Source organism: Silurus aristotelis, assembly GCF_946808225.1.
Source record: "Silurus aristotelis genome assembly, chromosome: 16".
Lineage (NCBI taxonomy): Eukaryota > Metazoa > Chordata > Actinopteri > Siluriformes > Siluridae > Silurus > Silurus aristotelis.
Genome location: NC_139589.1, coordinates 4,878,917 through 4,901,260, shown reverse-complemented (window position 1 = coordinate 4,901,260; position 22,344 = coordinate 4,878,917). Strand labels below are relative to the sequence as shown.

The 22,344-nt window shown below is 39.9% G+C and overlaps 1 protein-coding gene across 2 annotated transcripts; it reads right to left on the bottom strand.

The window, feature by feature from the left end:
* Nucleotides 1–482: 482 nt before the first annotated feature.
* esrra (estrogen-related receptor alpha) lies at nt 483–21,281 on the bottom strand. 2 transcript variants are annotated; one of them, XM_083564620.1, is made up of 8 exons: nt 20,780–21,281; nt 18,146–18,262; nt 8,859–9,245; nt 8,167–8,283; nt 7,925–8,038; nt 6,125–6,292; nt 5,369–5,638; nt 483–4,019 (listed from the first exon to the last, which is right to left on the bottom strand). In XM_083564620.1, exons 3-8 carry the CDS (start codon nt 9,238–9,240, stop codon nt 3,766–3,768), a joined length of 1,305 nt encoding a protein of 434 aa, XP_083420746.1. In that variant the 5' UTR covers nt 9,241–9,245; nt 18,146–18,262; nt 20,780–21,281; the 3' UTR covers nt 483–3,765. The 2 variants fall into 2 exon arrangements, with proteins under 2 accessions (XP_083420746.1, XP_083420747.1); XM_083564621.1 differs by lacking the exons at nt 18,146–18,262; nt 20,780–21,281 and adding an exon at nt 16,623–16,911.
* Nucleotides 21,282–22,344: the final 1,063 nt, after the last annotated feature.

The following is a 22,344-nucleotide window of genomic DNA, read 5'->3' as shown; positions in this document are numbered from 1 at the left end:
GTGCTGGAGTTTTACACACAGTGCAACCTCGATACTCTTGGGGGGGGGGGGGGTAATTCCTTTTAATGGTTCCTTTTTTAAGGGAAAATTGTACATGTACTGCAGTGTAAACTCAACAGAAATTGTGAATTACTTGTTAGAAATGTTTTATTAACTACTTTAAATAAATAATACAATAATAAAATTCTTTTCGGAACATTTTTATGTAATTTATTAGTACAAACTCTGTTTTGAAGCCAACCATCAGATTTTTCGCGAGTTGCTCTCAGTCCGGTTCCAAATGAAAAGTCTCCAACTATCGAGGTTCCACTGTGTGTGTGTGTGTGTGTGTGTGTGTGTGTGTGTGTGTGTGTGTGTGTGTGTGTGTGTGTACACAAGTGTGTTGTATAAAAAAAAAACCAAGTAAAAAAACAGTGCTATTGATACAGATCACATTTTTAAAGAAAACAATAAAAATCATAAAGAACAGACCAAACGACAAATTCTGATGTGTGTTAATTTATTACAAAACACATTACACCGACAATATCTTGAAGTACCCCTAAATTCCTGTGGTGTTTTAGTGTTTGCCTTTTAAATCACAGTGATTCAATATGAACAAATTGCTGAAGGAGTCACTACTGCAGAACCATTTAGCTTTACGAAAAAACGGAGAAAAAAAACAAACAAACAAACAAAAACAAAACAAAACAAAACCAGCACACAGACATCCACAATCGTTTTACTAAAACCCACATAAAATAAAAACAACCAAATAATATTAATAAACATCGGCAAATTGAGTAAAAAATAGAATTTAATCTTTTAAATACAATATTTTAAAATACAAACATTGATTTGTTCTTTACCTTATAAGCTGTATCGTTTCGGTGGATTTTTTTTTTAACACTGTTATTACTGCTGAGGTTGCGTTTACAGTAGGTCACTATACAGAGAAAAAGGTGAAAACAAGAGTTTTGGTAAATTCTCGTATTGCTCATTTACATAAATATACACAGACACACTAACAGCTACCCGTGACTATAAGGTGATTTCTAAACAATGTGTCCCACCGATGAATGTCCCAAATCTCTAACGTCGACAATTACAAAATGGCATCATACAATGGTGAAAGTCGATGACAACACTAACGTATTAGAATTATATTTGCTTATTCATTTTATTATTAATTTCTTTTTTTTTTTTTATAATTATTCACACAAACATTGACATAGTTTACAGCTTTCTTTGAATGGACCCGGTCATGGATAGTTTTGTACACATTCTGCAACGTGACCAGAGACGTGTGTATCTCTGTATACAAAAGAGGGGGAAAAAATCATATAAAGAAAACAAACCCAAAATGATTGTAGTGTTAATAAGATTAAGATCTTAACTGAAATTCATTGGCCAGAGAGCAGGACTGGTGTCGTGCTAGAAAGAGTATGGAAATGGAGGAAATAACTGTATTTCACCGCCACCTATTGATTGCCTGAAATGTGCAGCACTATTGTTATTATTATATATTATAATTGATATTATTGTTTTTGTATTATTAATTATTTAATGTGATCAACAGGTCACATTAAAATCACTAACATAGCTTTCCCTGGCTTTCTTTATTCTTCAGATTAGCGCAATTATTGTCAAAACCCCAGTGTTGAAAAATGGCAACCCCCCCAAAAAAAAGTAATATTTCACAACATTCAACCAGATTGCTTTATTTTAGTACCGAACTTGAGGACATGAAATACACTGAACGTCTGTTTCAATTCAGTCAAACAGCAACCACAAAAGAGAACAGAACAAACTTGAGGATCAGAAATTTCCATGGCATTTGGGCTAGGGATTCCTACAAGAAGATAAGCTTATTGATTGGAAATCATCTAAAAAAAAATGCAATCATAGACTAGAACTGGAAATAAACCTGCGTGAAGCATAAAGTTGTATTTTTTTTTTTTGTGTTTTTCTTTTCTTTCTTTTTTTTTTTTTTTACACGCACATTCGTTACTACAAACGCACACTGAAAAGCACCCTGAAGACACACTGTAATCTCAGAGGTCTGAAACTGATTAGTGGTTTGTTTTCTTATTTATTCTCCCTTGGCCTGGACAGCAGTTGGCTTTTCTTCCTACTGTTGAGGTTTTTTTTTTTTTTTATGCAAAAAGAAAAAACACGAATAAAAAAAATAAAATAAAAAAAAAGTTAGCAGAGTTGTAGGGCTCTGAAAAATGATTGCATATAATAACCAGACAAACGTCTGCAAAACAAACTCCCAAAAAAAACGCTCGGAAAGTTACGAGAATGGTCATGGGGAATTCGAAAGGGTTTTTTTTTTTTTTTACATCATAATCTGAGGCTCTTCATGTTGTACCAAGTGTTGCTCTCATACAGCGAACGTCGTACGGCATGCGACCGAAAGGGGGCGCTTGCAGCATCCACATCTGTCATTCAAGGATTCAAGTTTCACTCCATCCTGATCCTGGATCAGCTCCTTTTTCAGTTTTCAGGACGAGGATTCAGAGTGCTGAGACTTGGCGAGTGAGTAACGGCTACGGTCAGTCTCAGTGCCGTTTCCTGCGCTGGCTCCCAGTGTATAATATTGTATTGGTCACTTGAAGAACGCGTGACATCGGGTGAAGCCGTGAAATTGAAGCTCGTCCATGCACGGCCTTTTTGACATTATAAAAACGGCGTCTCTCCACAACACAGCAGCAGACTTCATGTACCGAGCCAGCTGGCCTAAAAGGGCCTGAGGTGGCTCTTTTACCCTGATCTAAATGCACCAATGCATCCATGCACTCACACAATGCACAGAAACACACACACACACACACACACACACACACACACACACACACACACACACACACACGTACAAAGTTCAAGATTCATTCTTTAGCCGTTCACTTTGTGGAACTGACCGCTAAAATATAGAGTGCATTACTGTGTGAAGAAAAGTGGTGTCCTATTTGACAGCATTCCTTTTGTGTACCACTACATTACAGAGCTCGGACCCAAAAAAAAAAAAAAAAAAAAAAAAAAAAAGTTGACAACAGCGCCCCCACTGTACAGAAAAATGCATGACTTGCACTTCTAGTACATATTGCTTTTAAAATATATTGCATGTTATAGCATGTACTATGTTTCTGCTCCGTTTATGTGTAAATCCTAAAATGACTACATCACCCGATCACCCTGTAGGTCTAACGCTCCTGTACATGTCTTGCATATTTCAATTCGAACCACAAAACTCTCTGGGTTAAACAAGATAGTCCTTACCTTTTACAGCAAGTACTGTGAAACTCTACACACGTGCGCTCAAACACGTGCGCACTATGGGCCTGCAAGGTTAAACACGAGGTCATGTAATGGATCACTGGATTTGTGTGGTGTTTAATATGGCTATAGGCTCACAAGGGGGTGCTGCAGGCGAAGGAGATTTCACATAACAGTGACTGAACATCATCTCCTTGCAACACTGCAGCCCCTAAAATATGATACTAATGGAAAGTCCCATTTTGTTAAATCAATCGATAGCAAACTGTGTGATAACTGATTAACGCTAATATTGTACGGTGAGAAATAAGTCCAATCAGACGAACGAGAGATTGCCTTTCCTGCTGATCATCACGCTTTCATATACGAGTGAGATGCGAAGGGATTCTTGACTCGCCTTTCAGTCACATGCTTTTATAAAAAAACAAAACAAAACAAAAAAACTCTCCTTTTTTTTTTTTTTTTTTTTTTTTTGGCTGACCAGTTGTTCATCTGGTGTACCTCACGCTAGGGGGAGTCCATCATGGCTTCCAGCATCTCCAAGAAGAGTTTATGCATGGGCACGCCTCCGCGGGTCTTGATACTGTAGAAAGTGGTGAGTGCGCGGTTGGCTGTTTGCCGGAGTAGGGGCAGCGTGAGGAGAAGACGACCGGCCCGCTGTTGGTCTTCAGGACGCTGCTGGACCACCAGCTCTAACAGAGCCTGATGCAGGAGATCCCTCAGCTTCTGCACAGCCTCAATGTCCTCTATGTAGACGGAGTCTGAGACAGGAAGAAAGAGAAAGAAAAACACAAGGAAAGTAGGTAAATGTGAGAGATACAGACAGACAGACAGACAGACAGACAGACAGACAGACAGACAGACAGACAGACAGACAGACAGACAGACAGATGGGCGTTAGATACTAACCAAACCAGACTTGGAAAATAAGGGCTTGCTAATATGTGCACCAACACATTCAGTGCCGAGAAATCTGAGGTGTGCCTCTGAAAATCGAGGGCCTTCACAAACGAGTTGTAATATTTGCATAGCAAATAAAGAGGCTTTGCTTGCGTGTGTGTGTGTGTGTGTGTGTGTGTGTGTGTAGGGTTGGAGCTGCCTGTTTACAGTAACCGATGCTGTGCAGGTCACTTGTGTTCTTCCAGCTGGAGGCAAAATAATCAGTATGAAGCTTTGTTCTTTACAATACGATTACCAAATAGGACTGGTGTGGATTAGTTTCAGAAAACCAAATGGATTCTTCATTACATATTTGAGGAAAATAATAGCAGTGTGAATCACGACAGGGTCAATAATCTGCACTGAGTTAAAAAAAAAAAAAAAACATTTAAAAATAACAACACTAGAAAATTGTTCACTAATAACTCGTATGTTTGAATCTGCATAGGAAAAGCAAAGAAAGCAAGCAAAACAAGAAAGAAAGGAAGGAAAGAAAGCACACAAGCAAGAAAAGAACAACAGGAAGAAGGTAAGAAAGAACAGAAGAAGGAATGAAAGATAGAAAAAGAAAATAAAGGAAAGAAAGAATGCAAACATAGAAGGAAGGAAGGAAGGAAAGAAAGCAAACAAGCAAGAAAAAAAGGGGAAAAAAGAAAGAAAGAAAAAAAAGGAAAGAATGAAAGGAAAGAAATAAAGAAATTAAAGAAAGAAAGAAAGAAAGAAAGAAAGAAAGAAAGAAAGAAAGAAAGAAAGAAAGAAAGAAAGAAGGGAAGAAAAAGAATGAAAGGAAAGAAAGAAAGAAAGCATACAAGAAAGGAAGGAAGGAAAGAAAAAGAAAAAGAAAGAAGGAAGGAACGGAAGAAAATGAATGAAAGGAAAGAAAGACTCAGGACTATAGTAAAGTGTTTTTTTTTTGGGTTCTCAGGCAACCCTGAATGGGACACTAATTACATATATAATATAATGATATTTTATATTCGGACCTTCTGTTCCTCTTGTCTGCTTGAGAAAAATAAACATGCCCACATTTCCAGTGCGCAACCGTAGTTTACACTCTTGTTGTATAAAACACCAAAAAAACAAACAAATGCAATAACCAAATGAGCCAACTAGGTGTGTGTGTGTGTGTGTGTGTTATGGGGGCACGGGGGGAGAATATGTATGGTTTCACCTGAGTTAGTGAGTGCGATAGCCTTTAGCATGACAAACTCCTCACGCTCCAGCTGCAGAGCCCTGAAGCGCCGTGCCAGCTGGCAGATGGCAGCATTGAGCTCGGTCAAGCCGGCCACGCGCGACATTTCCTCATCCAGCACGAAGTCTTCAGCAAACACCACTTCATCCTCACAGCCCAGAGAGCGATACGCCACCCCAAGGACGAGCACCTCCAACCATACGGACTGCAGGACAGACATCTGGTCAGCCAGGGACAAAGAGAGGAATCCTGTGCAGCATCCAGACAGACAAGACAGAAAGAGAGAATGAATGTGCATGGTTTGGAAGCAACAACCGAGTTCTGAGCTACAACTGCACACCATCATTTCAAGCACTCTTTAAAACAGCATGGAACGAACAAAAGCCAGGCCACTTGCTCACACCTTGGAGAGAAAAGCCTGGCTGGCAATTAGGTGAAAACCTTCCCACACACTGCATGCCCAACTCCAGCTTCTCTCAGTTATTAGTCTCTTTTCTCCAAGCACCTGTTTCTCCACAGCAAGGCGTGTGATTTCTCAGCACTCTCAAGTGCTCAAGACATTCTACTTCTCTCTGCAGGTGGGGGCCATGGAAACAACAGGCTGGCAGGTTCTCTACTTTTACACTGCCTTTCCAGCTGGTCTTTTTTTTCACAGCTTCAGGAAAAGCCAGCCTATTATCAGCACCTTCAAACCGAGACCATTCTTTCATCTCTCCTTTAGGTCAGTTTTCTCACCAGGGACATGCTTGGCCCAGCCGATGATGACGACCAGCTCACGGTCAGCAAGGTCGCACAGCGTGGTGAGGGTGCGCTGAGCGGTGTCTGGCTGCAACGGATCCGGCATGGCGAACAGCTTCTCAGGCTCGGCGACCAGCAGATGAGATACGATGATGCTGGGGGAGCCTGAAAAACACATACACACCAAACAATTGTAAAGCAAGGCTCACTACTAGTATCACACCAAAACCTATGCTTGTATGCTATTAATCTGGTAATGTTATTAATCCTAAATGAATTTTCATGTAAAAAAAAATAGGTAATAATAGTTAATAATTCCCTTGTAATCAGCGTTCAAACTCAGAATTGTGGAATATACACCCTGGCATTGTCTATTGTACAAAAAAATTATAATTATTTGAAATTTAAATCGACATCAACCGATTGTGCTGCAAAATTAAGCCGATTAATAGGCAGGCGCATCTGACACACACAATTCCTCGCTTGCGTGAGCGAACATAACTCTCCTTTGCCAGCAGATGGCAGTAGTCTGTATTCGGCATCGAAACAAAACCCGGAATAGCTACAACTGTAAAAAGCGTTTCCACCTGGCGTGATCATTACTAACGGATTCATGTAGCTTTTTTTTTTATTAGGTCTGCTAAGTTGCTAAAGAGCAAGAATGACAACAAGCGTGTTGTTTTTTTTTCTTTCATGTGCTCATTCGCTAACCTAATTAGCCAATCGGATTCTCATCATCGTCGACAAGCTCTGCTGTTGATTTGACATGCCGAATTGACCGAAAAACAGCTGATGCACTCCGACGGTGCAGTAAAAAAAACCTAAAGCTGTTTAATTGAAGCAATTTTCTGTATAATGTCTTATTAATTAAGAAATAGATTTTATGAAAGTCCGCATCACATATCGTCCATCGGCTGCTGGAGCTTTTTATTTCGCTATCGGCCAAAGGCAAAACCCATATCAGCTGACCTCTAATTTTGTTACACATTTTGAGGAGAGGTCCACCGATTAATCTGCACTGATTTTGTCCATCTTCCAGTCCGGTGTAATTACGATAGCGCCCTCTAGAGCCGGATCCCTGATGCCACATTCGGTTTGTTTTTCTGCAGGCTGCATGGAGTGCACAATATTTACTACTTATAATTAATTATTTATATAATGATATTTATTAATGAACATTCATATTTATTAATATAGCACATTTTCATGATTCAGGACTTTTTTATTTCTTTTTTTAGCCAGTATTTTATTATTATTTTTTATCGGTTGATTACTCGTTTACTGGCAAGTACGAGCCAACTTAGCGATCAGCATCAGTAAAATCCACCATCCTCTATCCCCTGAATTAAATTTTTTGTGAAATATTAATATTTTTATTTTACTAATATTGCATATACATAAGATTGACATTGCTATTTCATCCTCAATTTTCGATGCCCGGCAATTCTCACCCATCCCCATCATATGAACGCTTCCAATCAGGAAACATGTAAAATACGTGAAGCCAGCCATCCACATCTATTTAACCTGCTGCTCACGCTTCATAACAGAACAGCGCAAACCACACCGGTATCACGCTCTCTCTCCTCCTCTACATAGATTCACTTACAGACAACCACGAGTGGCTAATGTGGATGTGGATGTGATTGACATTGATTGAGTGCATGCATGGCTAATTTTGGTTCCTTCAAACTTACAATCTCAGGATTTATTCATTGGATTGACAAAAATCTCTGTTCCAACCATAGCCAATGTTTTTCATACTGTAATGCACATGTAATATATTTGACTATTTACCTCTTTCCCCTTCTTTCTTTACAGGTATTGGTGTGCTCTGGTACATAGCATTCTCCACTTCCGGCCGCCTCTTGTACTTCTGCCTCCCTCCTCTGACCCGGTCCAGACGAACTCCTGCAGGTACGCATGCACACGCACACGTCAAAACCAAACAGGTACATGGAAACGTTTAACCATTTTAAATGAATGAGATTGGAATAGTGAAGCCAAATAGAAAAGTGTATTTACAATCATATTCTTACCCTCTTTGAGCATGCCGACTTTGAGGCACTTTGTAAAGCGACATGCCTGACAGGCCTTCCTGCGTCTCTTAGTGATCTCACACACGTTAGATGCCGGACAGCTGTATTCAATGTTGCCTGCGAAGGAGGTCAATCTTTAGGGCAAGGTCGATTATTTTGTGTATTTTTACAGTAATACCTCTTTCTCATACAGCTCTAGCTCAATAGCTACCGGACACATTACCAGGTCAGAATTAAGGCTATGTACAGATGTACTGCGACAGGGGCTCTAAGTCTGTAAGTAAACACGGCTGCTAGTGCTGTAAGAAACAGCTGTATTACATCATTAACAGGTCAGAGTTTAAAGACTAAGAGAAAGCAACCCTTACGGAGGGAAAAAATAAATCCGTCCTGGCTATTTGGATGATTTTAGTAGTATTGTAATAGTAATAACACAAGTAGCTAACAAGCTAAGGTATTTATTGGTGCCACTGCAGATTTAAGTAGTAACAGTAGGTTTAAAGCTACATTATCTATAAATATAAATATGTCAGCAAAAAAATAAAATTGCACCAGGAAGCAAATTCTGTACAAAAAAATACAGAGTGTGAATACAGAATTAATAAAAGGGAGTACGATTCCAGACTGCTCGCATTTATATTCTAGCTAAACTATTACTCTTTCTCCTCTCACTGACAGGCAGGTGTGCTCACCTTGGATAGTTCTCTTGAAGAACGCCTTGCAGGCTTCACAGGAGGCCACGCCATAGTGGTACCCAGAGGCCACGTCTCCACATACGAGGCAAAGCCTCTTAGGAAGAGTGCTCAAGGCATATTTGCAGCGCCCCCCGCTGCTGCCTGTAGAGCCCTCGTCCGCACCATCGGCTCCGTCCTCCTTAAAGTGGCAGCGCAGTGCCGGGCTGTATACGGGTGAGGAATAACGGACAGCTCCTTCCCCCCGAATGCCTCCTCCACCACTGTGAGAGGAATCAGAAGACACACCGCCGGGGCTCGTCCGCCCGCCGCCTCCTCCACCCTCAGGACTGCTGGGCTCAGCCTTTATATGCAGCTCTGAGCGGCGCTCTCTGGAAGTCATGATACCTGAGGGGGGGGGGGGGGGGGGACACAGGAAAGTTGGTAAAACTGACAAAACGTACAGATATACTTTGACCATTCCAATGAAATTTCCGTGTGAATGGAAGTCAACACCTTACTGGGAAGCAGGATGGTGTGTTTTCATGGCTATTTATCCTACAAACACTTGATGGTGTAGAAAGAAAGAACGTTAAGATAGAAATTACCGAGCATGCTGATAGGTTCTGGGTTTTGATTTTGAAATCAAAAATATCCCCAGTGTCAACACTGATCCGAAAATTCCTTAAACAAAAAACGGGTGATTTTGCGAAGTCCAGGACGAAATCTAGATGCCTGAAGCCTGTAGATACATTCAAATGTCCGAATTTGTCCACGAACGCCATGGAATCTAGAAAGCTAGACATGTTTGTACAAAACAGAGTGAATCCTACACAAAAGGTTGGATTGTAATCTGCAACACCGTGGCCTCGGCCTACACCACATCAGGGTCATTAATCTAGCGAGAAGATACAATCCTACAAAAGCCAGACAGAGAAAGGAGGTCTCCTGGGCACTGTAGCGACTCCACTGCGTGTCCTTCTCAGAAACCTCTGACTCATGACCCCCTTTAGAAGAAAGTGCCGATCTTTCAAAACCGTTAGCCGAGATATTACTCAACACGATATGACACAAGACAAGTCGATTGCCCAATAGGAAGCAATGTTTTGATTGTGTCTCCTAATGACCAACAGCAGCTACAGTAAATTGGTAGAAGTAAATTGTAGACTCCCAGGTGGCTCTGGGATTAGACTATTAGCTGCATTATTTCCAGAGCCTGAGAAATGACGCGGGCTCTCAGCCACTTCTAGCCTTTTAATAATACATATCATTGGTGTACACCACTAAAGCCACTGTGAGCATAAACCGATATTTGTTTTGGTTTCAACACAATGAAAATGAAATGCAGGCCCTCCGAAGGATAAGTGAAATGTTTATAAATTCGGGTTTGTCTGTGGTTAATCTTAATTATGGTGTGCTGCTGGTATTTTCAGGATAGTCCAGTTGTCAGAGCGCATCAGCGTGTCCTCTTACTGCTCGTCTCACCGATACAGCTAATAGAGATAGACATACTGACTGACAAAACAAATGATACTGTGCATTATAAACCCTCAAAATGATTAAAAACTCAAGACAACCGCAAAAACCTGGGTTATAAAACAGACAAATGTAAAATGAGAGTTGTTTAAAATTTAACGACAAGAAGAAAAAAATACCTGAGATGGTAATGACTGCAAGCCTGAAAACAGTCTAATGGCTAAAAAAATGGTCTTTACAGCCATGTCTGACTTTTACACCTCATTATAACAAACTCAAATCCAAGCTCAGGTTGTGAGGTCACAAAATCTGCATTAATAGGCATGATTTGGACTAATCGATTTATTAATGCTTCTTTGGGAAATAGTTTATCCTGATCAGAGTCGTGGTGATTTTGGGGCGTATCCAGGCAACGCTTGGTGCCAAGCAGATGAATTTACCCTAGGATGCCAGGGCACCACATTCAAGAATTTGTTAACATTTAAGGGAAATCTGCAATAGCCAATTTGAGAACCTGCTTTGACACGGGAAGAACATGTGTAACATCCAAACAAATACTAGCTCAAGCTCAGGGACTGTTGTGTTAAAGGATAACATTTCAGCCATATGAACTTGCTAGCAAAGTTAACTAATGCTGGTACTGAACCAAATATTGTTTTCTATGCTCCAACATGTTAAGCTAGTTATAAAATAAATAGATGAGAATTGGCCAGGCAATGCAGACCTCACGTTTGTCTCATTTCCATGTATCAGTACAAGGGCTGAAAAGAATCCTGGAGTATTTTTAATTCGTTTAGTCTATTTAACTACACATGGAGCACTGCGTTTCCCCACGGACCATTATTACCGATGCACCACCTGCTAAACTCTGGAGCGCTCAGGAAAGGTAAACAGAGAAGATGCTGCAGAATTGTTTTTTTTTAAATGGAGGAACGGGAAGAAAACTGCGAGGGGCGTGGAGAAGATTCAGGCCAAAGAAAACAACGTTTACATTTGTTTTTGTAATTTCAAATCGTTTTTTCTTTTATTTATGATTTTTATTTGTATAATTCTATTTGAATTTTGATGTAATACGCCAATTAAATGCACTAAATGGGTTTAGTTTTCACAGATATTCCTGTGCAATTTCAGCAATAAAATGTAAATTTGTATTAATAGTTAATTTTATTAATCTACTCATTTTAAGAGCCTTGTCTTATTTTCTCTTGTATATTTAGTAAAGCAAAAGTACTTTTTATCCAATTACTCGATTAATCGATGGAACCATCGGTAAAATACTCGATTACTAAAATAGTTGATAGCTACAGCCCTAATATATACTTTACTAAAGTATTTCCATTTGGGGAGACTTTAATTTCACTACATTTTACAGTTAAATATCTTCCTTTCTACTCAACTCCACGTTGCGAAATCAGTCGTTCCTTTTTATTTATGAATGGACAAAAAAACTTAACTGTTCATTAGCATTTAGCGAATCACCTCATCAGGGTCGAGCGCGCGTTTCGTTTTAAACTTGTTTTGATTGTCGTTTGATGGTATCTACTTATCACCAACACACAGTTCAGCGTCAGTTCAACAGCAAGCAGAACAATCAAAGAAATAAAAGATGGAAGTGACTCCAGACTCGAACTCGCCACAACACTCGTGGCCTCAATTACATGATTTAATTTTTTAAGTAGTTAAAAAGAAGGTGATGGGTTCATGCTAATTTGAATAGATACCGATCAGTGTTTGACTCATTAATATCATTTTATTAATAGATCGATGTGCTGAGAGTAACAGAATCTTTTCCACATCAACTAAATTAATTAAGCAAAATGTCTTGTAACATAAATAATAGGAACATTATAGCCATAATAATATTTGGATAATTAAATACTTTTGTACTTTTACTCAAGTGAAAGTTTAAAGGGATCAGTGTTACTTTAACTGCAGTAATATTTGAGTTTCTCTCTATTTTAACTTTACATCTTTTAGTCAAAATTCTCCAAACAATACCCAATAAGGACAACATGAAAAAAGTTTGTTTAAAACCTGTGAAAATTTATTAAAAATAAAAAACAAAACAAAACAAAAAATTTCACATAGACATAAATATTCACAGCCTTTGGCACTAATTACAGCCTCAAGTTTTTCTGGGTATGATGCTACAGGCTTGGCACACCTGTTTTTGTGCAGTTTCTCCCATTCTTCTTTGCAGAACCCCTCGAGCTCCATCAGGTTGAATGGGGAGCATCGGTGCACAGCCATTTTCAGCTATTTCCAGAGATGTTTAATCGGGTTTAAGTCTGGGCTCATTCTTCTGTTGGAAAATGAACTGTTGTCCCATTTTGAGGTCCAGAGAACTCTGGAACAGGAGTTCATCAAGGATGTCTCTGTCCATTGCTGCATTCATCTTTCACTCGATCCTGACTGGTCTCCCAGTTTCCGTTGCTGAGAAAAATCACCAAAGCATGATGCTGCCACCACCATGCTTCCCTGTAAAAAATGGTGTTGGCCAGGTGATGAGCAGTGCCTGATTTCCTCCAGACATGACGCTTGGCATTCAGGCAAAAGACTTCAATCTTTATTTCTCATGTTCTGAGAGTCCTTGAGGTGCCTTTTGTAAAACTCCAGGTGGGCTTTCATGTACCTTTTACTGATCCTTCCGTCTGGCCACTCTACCATACAGGCCCGATTGATGGAGTGCTGCAGAGATGTTTGTTCTTCTGAAAGGTTCTCCTCTCTCCACAGATAAATTCTGGCTCTCTTTTAAAGTGGCCATCAGGTTCTTGGTCACCTCCCTGACTGAAAATGTTCTGTACCCTTCCCCAGATCTGTGCCTCAATTCAATCCTGTCTCTGAGGTCTATAGACATTTCCTTGCACTTCATGGTTGGGTTTGTGCTCTGACATACAGTGTTATTTGTGGGACCCCATATAGACAGGTGTGTGCCTTTCCAAATCAATGTCCAAACAACTGAATTTACCACAGTTGGACTACATTTAAGTTGTAGAAACATCTTAAGGATGAGCAAAAGAAACAGGATGCAACCGAGCTCAATTTTAAGCATGATTTTTATTAATTTGCCAAGATTTCAAACAAACCATCATGTTGTCATTATGGGGTATTGTTTTTAGGATTTTAACTTAATCCATTTTGTAATAAGGCTGTAATATTAAATGTGAATGTGGATTAAGTGAAGTGCTGTGAATACTTTCCGGATACACTGTACATATTGACCAACGGTTAGCGAGTGTCATTGTGATTGACAGGATAAGGAGATTATGGTCAATTCTGCTGCCTGGCTTCTGGCCTCAAACGGCATCATCAGGGTTCTTACCAGATATTAGGAGCGTTACTTTACCGTGGAGCCATGGTGCATCATTTTAATACTGAAGTGAATTGATGGGATTTCATAAGTAGGCTGGACATTCTTTACTATGCTTCTGGAGATGATTGGACAACTACAAATCTCCTTAAATAGCTTACAAAGTGAAACAAACGCCAATTATGACCATACAACTTGTTTACTAGAAATTTTATTAGCTATTTATGTACATCTAAGACACATTCGTTGTTTCTTTATTTTTGGAAAAGAACCAGCAGCAAAAAGCCGAACCTCAAACTGTGCCCGAGTCCACTGATTTATAGAGTTGATAGCAAGACATGTAGGAATTCGATGAGAAAAAGAACTGACAACAGGTGTCTCCAATGTCATCTGCAGGCCATTAATACATGAGAGACAACGAGAGATGGGAGTGTACGCCTGGTGGTGTACAGAGTGTAACTCTGACCCATTGCTTACCGCCTGCGTTCCAGCACTTGTGCAATCCGGTGAACTTTGACATTATACCCTATCACCCTTCCACACATCTCAACACGAGCATGTTGCACTCACTGACTCTAATGAAACGACACAAGTGCTAACACATGCACAGGAAGTATCAGCATTTTAAATACGTGAAGACTTTTCATCTGAGAAGCTTTAACACCAGCCATATGGGTAGAGCTGAGCAGGACGACCATATTCTATTGAGAAATATGAATTTTTCAGCAGATGGCATGTATGTATTGTTAGTGTTTTTATAAGAAATCATGATGACAGATTGGATGTCGAATGTAGTAACATGCATTTTATTTATGTACTTTTTTTGCTGGCAGCAAACTTATAAAAAATATACATATCACAAAAAAAAAAAAAAAAGAAAAAAAGGTTCAGTAATGTGATACAATATTTCACTTATGTTGCCAACCAATATATTGTTTTATTGTTCAATATCCATCACATTCATTTATTTTTCTTTTTAAAAAAATGGTCCTCTGACCTCCTAATCCAACAACGCTGACGGAGATACCTCTGCTACAAACTATGCCTCAGATTCCCTTAAAATATATCCAGGTTTCCCCAAGTTTTGAACCCCGCGGCTTAAACAACGAAGCGGCTAATTTATGAATTTTTCCTGGGTTTTTCCCGGTTTCACAAACTACAAGCCAAAAAACTGAGCGACATAACATTAGACCAATGAAATTTCCGAAACGGAATCGAAAAAAACGCACCTCACCTGTGTTCTGAGCTGCACGGCATCGGGAGAAAAAAGTTTTTTTTTTTTAAACGCACGATGATGCCAAAAGATAAACTCTCAAGAGAAATAGTTGTGAAAGGAAGGAGGAAGACAGTGAACAATGACTTTCTTGGTCGGCTACTGTTTAGATACAAGCCGTTGTAGCGTGTTGAGTCTGGGTGAAGGGAGAGCTCACTAACTCCAGTTGCAACAGAAATCATATAAGCACAGACAGGTTTCCAAAACTCGTGCTTTTTTATTTTTCTTGGCAACAGCATTACAGGTTAGTCAAAGAAACTTAGAAATGAGCATCAGAAAATAATAAGGACATATTCCTCGGTCTTACACACATGCAGTAATAGCGGAAAAATGCTGTGCTGTGCTATTCCCAAAATACGGCTATACTCCAAAAGGAAGCGCAACATATTTCACCCGTTACACCGTGTGTAACGTGTCTTTCGTTAAAGCCTGTGTAAAGTTTATTAGTGTACTGCGGCTTATAGACAGGTGCGGCTTATTTATGTTAAAAATAAAAATATTTGTAAAATTCAGTGGGTGCAGTGGGGGCTTATATATGGGTGCTCTTTATAATCCGGAAATTATGGTAAGTGTAAACGCATAGTACATAGTGCACATTGGACATTGTCCCACAATATTCCAGAAATGAAGAGGTTTTAAAATGTGAATTTATGTTATAGTTTAGTCTCTATAAGTTTAATTAGCATGCCGTTACAAGAGAACGACCGAAATGGCAACGATCCTAATTTGATTATTTTCGTTTACAGCGAACTACAAACCGATTTAATGGAAAAAGATCAATTACAGATGGTGTGGTTAATCATATACCATACCAGGACGACTAAAATAAATCGGATTGAATCGTACCTGATTTAAGGGTTTCGTCAAACCCAGGACTGAATTCAGATCCGGTTGAGGTTTACACTACTCAAACTGGTTTATTTGAGGATATTATATTTTAATAGAGATATGAATCCTGCTGCATGATACATCAATGTCTAAAACAGGAATAAAGTGTAGATTGAGATAAGCGTGAGAAGAAAGGTTCCTGAAGGAAACATCTCCCAGTTCATAGAAATGAAGGTGTCCAGGTCTGTCTAACATGCATGTTCCTGAGGTCAGACGAGAAAGAGCCAGTCGATGTAAATGTGAAACCTCAGGGTTTCATGCTAAAAACGCGGCCATGGGAAGGCAGACGATCAAAACCACATGTCTGAGGTGCTTTTCTTTGTACTTCACAGTAAACACATTTCCATTGTGCATGAGTGGACAAGACGCCGGTTGACCAAATGGTGCATGACAAAAAATAAATAAAAATCTCTGGAGCAGGAGCTTCTGCTGCTTCCTAAAAAAAAACGACCTGATGCAAATGAACAACTCAGCAAACCAAGTGAATAACCCCCAGAAGAGCTCAAACGACCATCACAGTGGTGTCACTTCCACCAGCCCACCTTAATACTGAACCTATGGATGATCACCTGCAGCTCATGTCTTTCAGAACCTGTGCTAGCTAGCAACCTAGCACAGCTGTCAGTTGTCTCATAGCAAACACCCAACGCTACACGTTTTAACACATTATTTCAGTGTTTATATCTCTAGATATTCCGCTCGTTTGCTTGAGATTCAGTTCCACAACCAAACCAGAGGCTCCTTCCAAGCTGTAGAGCAGGACACATGCTAGTGTAACCGCGCAGACTCGAGCTAGCCTGGTTAGCTTAGCATAAAAGCGGTGTGTTTGCTAACTTACCTCCTGGACCTTGTTCAGAGAAGCAAGGCGGACTAGACTGGCGTACTCTAGTTTCCTCAAGGATAAAAAAAATGTGTTTCTGAGTCAGTTCGTTGTAATTTTAGCAACTAAAATCCCACTCTGGTGCTCTGAAATCTAGTATCCGAGTTAAGTGCATTGTAAACTTCACTTTTCTCCTTCCTCACATGGGCTGTACTTAATGGGGATTCTTCAGGAAGGAGGAGCAGCTCTCTCTCTCTCTCTCTCTCTCTCTCTCACACACACACACACACACACACACACACACACACACACACACACACACACACACACACAGCATGACAGGGTTGAATTTTTATTTTATTTCTACAAATAAATACCCAGTACAGTTCTGTACTAAATGCATATCAGATGTCCATCTACTCAATGAACCCATTCGTTATTTCTTCTTCAAAGGTTTGTGGACAAATGATCATCAAACCTTTCGTAAATGTCTGCCACAAAGTTGTCGGCACACAATGAGCTAAAATATCACATGACCCAAGCTTTGAAAGTATGCTTCACCCCGGCTAAAGAACGTGTGTGTTGTTCAAAACTCTAAACACAAACCCATTGACCACTTTCAGGATGAACCGGAATTCCAGATGTGCCCCAGAGGTGGTGGTGCCTCCTCCTCCTCACACAACACCAAGGCCCTGATCTCACTAACGCTCTTGGGGATAGATCTCCACACTAAAAATCTACTGGAAGGCCTTCCCTGAAGAATAAAAGTTATTATATTAGTGAAATCAAGACTTAATCTGGAACCGGATGCCCAGAATGAGGGAAGGGTCACTTTCAGACACGCAATGTATATATTTACACGTACATGTACATAACGTTCATTTCCATTCGATTTGAGGTCATTTTAATCGTCAAGTCATCTTCAGTGAATATATGCCAGTCAGATAATGGTGGATCCTAAACCTCTCCTGGGAATAATGTACACATCAACAGACAAAAACACACTTTGAATGAAAGGAGTTAATAAGGAGTGTTTTTTGGAGATTGGATGAAGCCAGAAAAACTCTACACAGACAGTAACCAAAGCTCAAGATGCCAAGTACCAACATATCTTTTTATTTAAATTGTTAGAAGTTTCTATTAATTTGCAGTCCACAGTCCTACATCTAATTGTAGAGAAATATTTGCCATCATATTAGCGGCACATAATTTAGAATTAAACTTAAATGTTAAGTTAACATACTCGATTTAGTACGTGTTATTGATACTGGTCTCAAACCAATTCTGATTTACATTTATGGCATTTCTCAGACACCCTCATCCAAAGCGACTTACATTAATCTCATTCAGTGAGCAGCTATGGGGTTAAGGGCCTTACTCAGGGGCCCAAGCGGCTTAGTGTGGAATTTGATCTCACAAATTTTGGACCCAAAATCCAATGCTTCAACCACTAAGCTACCCCTCCTCCATGATTTGGATCGTACATTCGTGGAGATTCTCAAACAGGAGTGGCTTGAAATGTATTTCGAGAGATGTCCTACCTTTTTATTTTTTTGCTTGTACGTTCAGCCCCACGTGGGCGATGAACAATGTCCGCTCACTTCCCTTTGTCTTCAGTCGTGTGACGTTGGGTCAGTTTTCTGCAGCCATCAGGAACACTGTAAAATAGAAGCAACTTTGTATGAGTAACTACATATGGATATGTGGTATTAATTTTATAAAGCTTATAAGCCAGATTCTTTGGATTTACTAAATAAGATTTCACTTAAACATGAATTCTTATTTCAAGCTTGTATAATTTAAGATATTCTCTCAGAGTCGTATATCACAGTAGCTACCCTTATACCTCATACAGGCCTAAATTAGATTTTCAGCCTTTAACAGACCGTATACCTGTCTATTACACTGCATCAACAACATGAGGCAGAAAATGCTGACGGATGGGGAAAGTGGGTTATTTCTTCATCTTTCTCAAAGGCAAACATTTGCTGCTCTTGCTCACTGTCATTCACACACTCTTTGCCCATGTCAGGGGGACTTACTCTCTCTTACACAAACACACACACAAACACACACCAACACACACTATTTCTGCTCACAATAACCCCCCCCCCCCCCCCTTTCTCCAACACATTCCAAAGGTCAAAGTCACATGAGGGCTTGAAGGACAGTCAAGGCAACTCACTCTATCGCACTGCATGCGCATGCAGAAAAACACAGTTCCACCTGGGTGATAATTTACTAAGCTTTAAGAGATTGGAGACGTTGACAATACAAAGAAAGTGACCCGAAAGAGAAACAATAATACATAGACTCAATTATAAGTGCGTATTTCTACTTGTTAGACATTTCCTTATTAGGAAAACTCGGAAATTACCATTTGGTGCAGTTTATTAATAACAAATTCTAATAAAATATATGTGAAAATAGGATTTAATTAAAAGTAAGAATTACTTTATAGGATTACTCAGTGGGGCTATAGGGAAGGGTTATATGGAAAGGCTTGTTTTAACAACACAATGCATGAATTTAATTTAATTATACCCAACACTTGCAAAAAACAATGAGATTAAGAAGCTTGAACACTCAAGTCAGATGCAAAAGTGCTTAACTTTGTGAATTCGGAGCAACAACCTGAGATATGCAGAGGTGTGAAGGACAGACTGTTCTTAAGGCAGCTATTTTTAATTATTTTAATGAATGACACTCAATATTTTTTTTTTACATTTTAAATGTTATTAATATAATATATGAAAAGAAACTAATGTCATGCAGCATAATATATACTATTATATATTATAATATAAATATTTAACCGATATAGAAGACAAACAAATTTATTTGAAAATAAATTAACTAATAAAAAATCCTTTGCCTGATTATTAACAACCCATAACTGAAGGAATATGAATTATTGAAATGTTTCATATATAAAATTTGCCAGAATGTCCCATGTGATGCCCAGAGACCCAGACAAAGAGATTAGTTTCCATAAGGCAGTTTTGCTTCATATATTGCTTTCATACGAAATGAACGCCGCAGAGAAATACAGCCCACTGACATTATCATGGGAGTAAAGAGAAAAAGTGGCACGATGCCCAAGGTGAAGGAGACGTACAAGCCATCAGGCTGAGATATTCACAGCAACCACTGAAACGTGTTGTAAAACTTCTCACATCCTACACACGGAGTGAAGTCACAGATCGACTGATTGCATTATCTGAAGGCCAGTGTGTAAAAAAAAAAAAAAAAAACGATTCATGGCAGAGATACCAAATGAGGGTTATTAGCCTTCTTGTTTTTTTGGCTCAAGCACACGTGCGGCGAGAGCGACTACAGCAAAGGTTGCCGAAGCAGACTTCAGAAGGTGACATTGCAAAGTGAATAGCGAAAGGTTGATTTCTAAAATTGGATTACTGCCTCTTAAGAACAAGGATTTCTATGTCAATCTCAGTCTTTTAGTAAAACGGTGGCTAAATCCAGCATGCAAAGTGAGTTTTTGCCAGGAAAATATAGTACAAAATTAATTAGACAGAGATTTCCATAAATAACCATCAGTTTATATATATAGTCAATATACATAAAAACGTATCAGAAAAGAAATAAAGGTCTATTTTAGGACAAAGCAGACCATGTGGCACTGTCAGTATGCAGAAAGTGCCTGCTAACTGAATTAGACTATCATTCATTAAGTTCTGAACAGAATCCTAATGCAATTTCCATACACCAAAGATCCACTTTTCACTGAATGTCAGTTTGCCTCATGAGGCTCTGACGTGCTTCTGGGTTTATTTTCGGACTGCGAACTGAAGGCCAATGGGAAATGACCGGTGTAGTGGGAAGGAACTGTACACATTATTATGGACTAAGGATTAGGACAACATGATCAAGGTCAGCACGCATCAACACACTGTTTTCCAGCCTATGCGGACTTTCTTCTTTACTTTACACACCGTGTCACTACTACACAACAGCTGGAAGGCAGGCACATCTGGAGTATAGTTATGAATGAATTTTTGCTATATCGAATTTTCAAAGTAAACTTAGTGATGTCTTGGACACTAAGAAAATAGATGAGTAGATAGGAAAAGTTCATTCGAGTTCATTCAAGTGTGTGATTGGAGTTAGGCTCGGGATCAGAGCATTTATTCTGCATCTTTTTATAAGGTACTCACCAGCATTTGTAGGAAGTCAAATATCTCTGAAGTCGGTCTGTGTGTGACAAGGTGTGAGTCTCACGAGTCGAGCAACATCGTCGCTTGTCCACACGACACACTCCGATTATAATAAAACACACCTGAACACCCCCACACACACACACACTCACTCACTCACTCCGGGTGGCGATCAACTTTGATCTCAAAGCGGCTTTCGGATTGCAGATCGACACTACAGACTATACACCAGAACCATGACATGCCAAGATCTCGAGGTCTTCGGTGCAGACCAAGTGAGAAGATCTTATCTTTTTTAAATCCAAGGCTTTCCCAGGTTCTTATAAAGCGCTTTCGGTTGCCACTGGAAGCCTGAATCCGTGTCTTCTTCCGCTGATCCTGCTTACGTCCGTTCTCTCTCTCACTCACACACACACACAGTAACACACTCACACACACTCTTTCTCCTCCCCTTCTCTCCGTTACGTCCTTTTCCATGCCGCTTCTCCGTCATCAACGCCGCAACGAAAAAAAAATGAAACCCAAACCAATCTATTCTGGATCCTGGAGTGCACTAGATAGGGTATCCGACCCATTATTACAGACCTTCTCCAGTACACCTATGTAGGAAGCCACTCTGGATTCGGTATGCAGCTCATGGAGTCTGTGACTCACGAGTTAACATGCTTTAGATCTTCCAGATTTTTTTCATTTCTTGCTGTTTAACTAGGATGTTTCTATTTTCAGGCTTTTATCAAATACAAATTTGAAGTAGATCTTCAGTAGATCATTGAGATCTTGAGAAGCCTGTTTAATTTGATCATGGATACGACGAAGTAACTGGCAGTGTGTGTGTGTGTGTGTGTGTGTGTGTGTGTGTGTGTGTGTGTGTGTATAAAGATACATGGCTTACAAAATATCACTTATCACAAACAATGTTTATCCGATGTTGCAAAATGTTACAGGTTCCACAGTGTGCGCAAATTGCGGTTCATGGTTGCATGCGTTGCTTGAGGTCAATACAGATTGCATTATTTTTGTGGCATTATAAGACAATTATTACAGACTAAATGTGTGTGATGCATGCTTTGGAGGGTTAAGAGGAGGTGGTGGTGGTGTAATGCGGCAGAATGTGTTCGGCCCTGGTTGTAAATCCCGCATGGCTTTAGATGGCATGGAAAATTCGTGGTCTCGTGACACTGAAGCAGCTCTGCGGCCTTCCCCCGGTCAGCTGGCTCGACTAAAGCCTCAGCAGATCTTACCCAGATCTGACACACTCCTCCTTACCCAGAACTCAGCCTGAAACCAGCCTGAAACCAGCACACCGGGACGTAACTCGAACCGGAAACCCGGGCGCGTGCCTCTGCGCCCTGGGGAGGAAAAAGGACCTCGGTGATCATGCGGGTTTGATGGAAGACAAACACATATTATTGTACCCATGTAAAGCATAACCTAATAAATGAAAGAAGATGAGTCATCTCTGGTTCTTTGCAGGTGTACAGAAGGAAAAGAGCTCCACAGATCCTACACGGGAGGAACGCTGCGTTCCTGGTGTCATTGAGAATCTCCAAGCGACCTTGAATTCA

Bases quoted from the DNA above. Each gene is read 5' to 3' on its own strand.
- esrra (XM_083564620.1), bottom strand. From the start codon at position 9,240: ATGACTTCCAGAGAGCGCCGCTCAGAGCTGCATATAAAGGCTGAGCCC. The intron at 8,284-8,858 runs GTGAGCACACCT...CCTCCTTCGCAG, and splicing joins CTTCAAGAGAACTATCCAAG to GCAACATTGAATACAGCTGT. The intron at 4,020-5,368 runs GTGAAACCATAC...TTCCTGTCTCAG, and splicing joins TATCGCACTCACTAACTCAG to ACTCCGTCTACATAGAGGAC.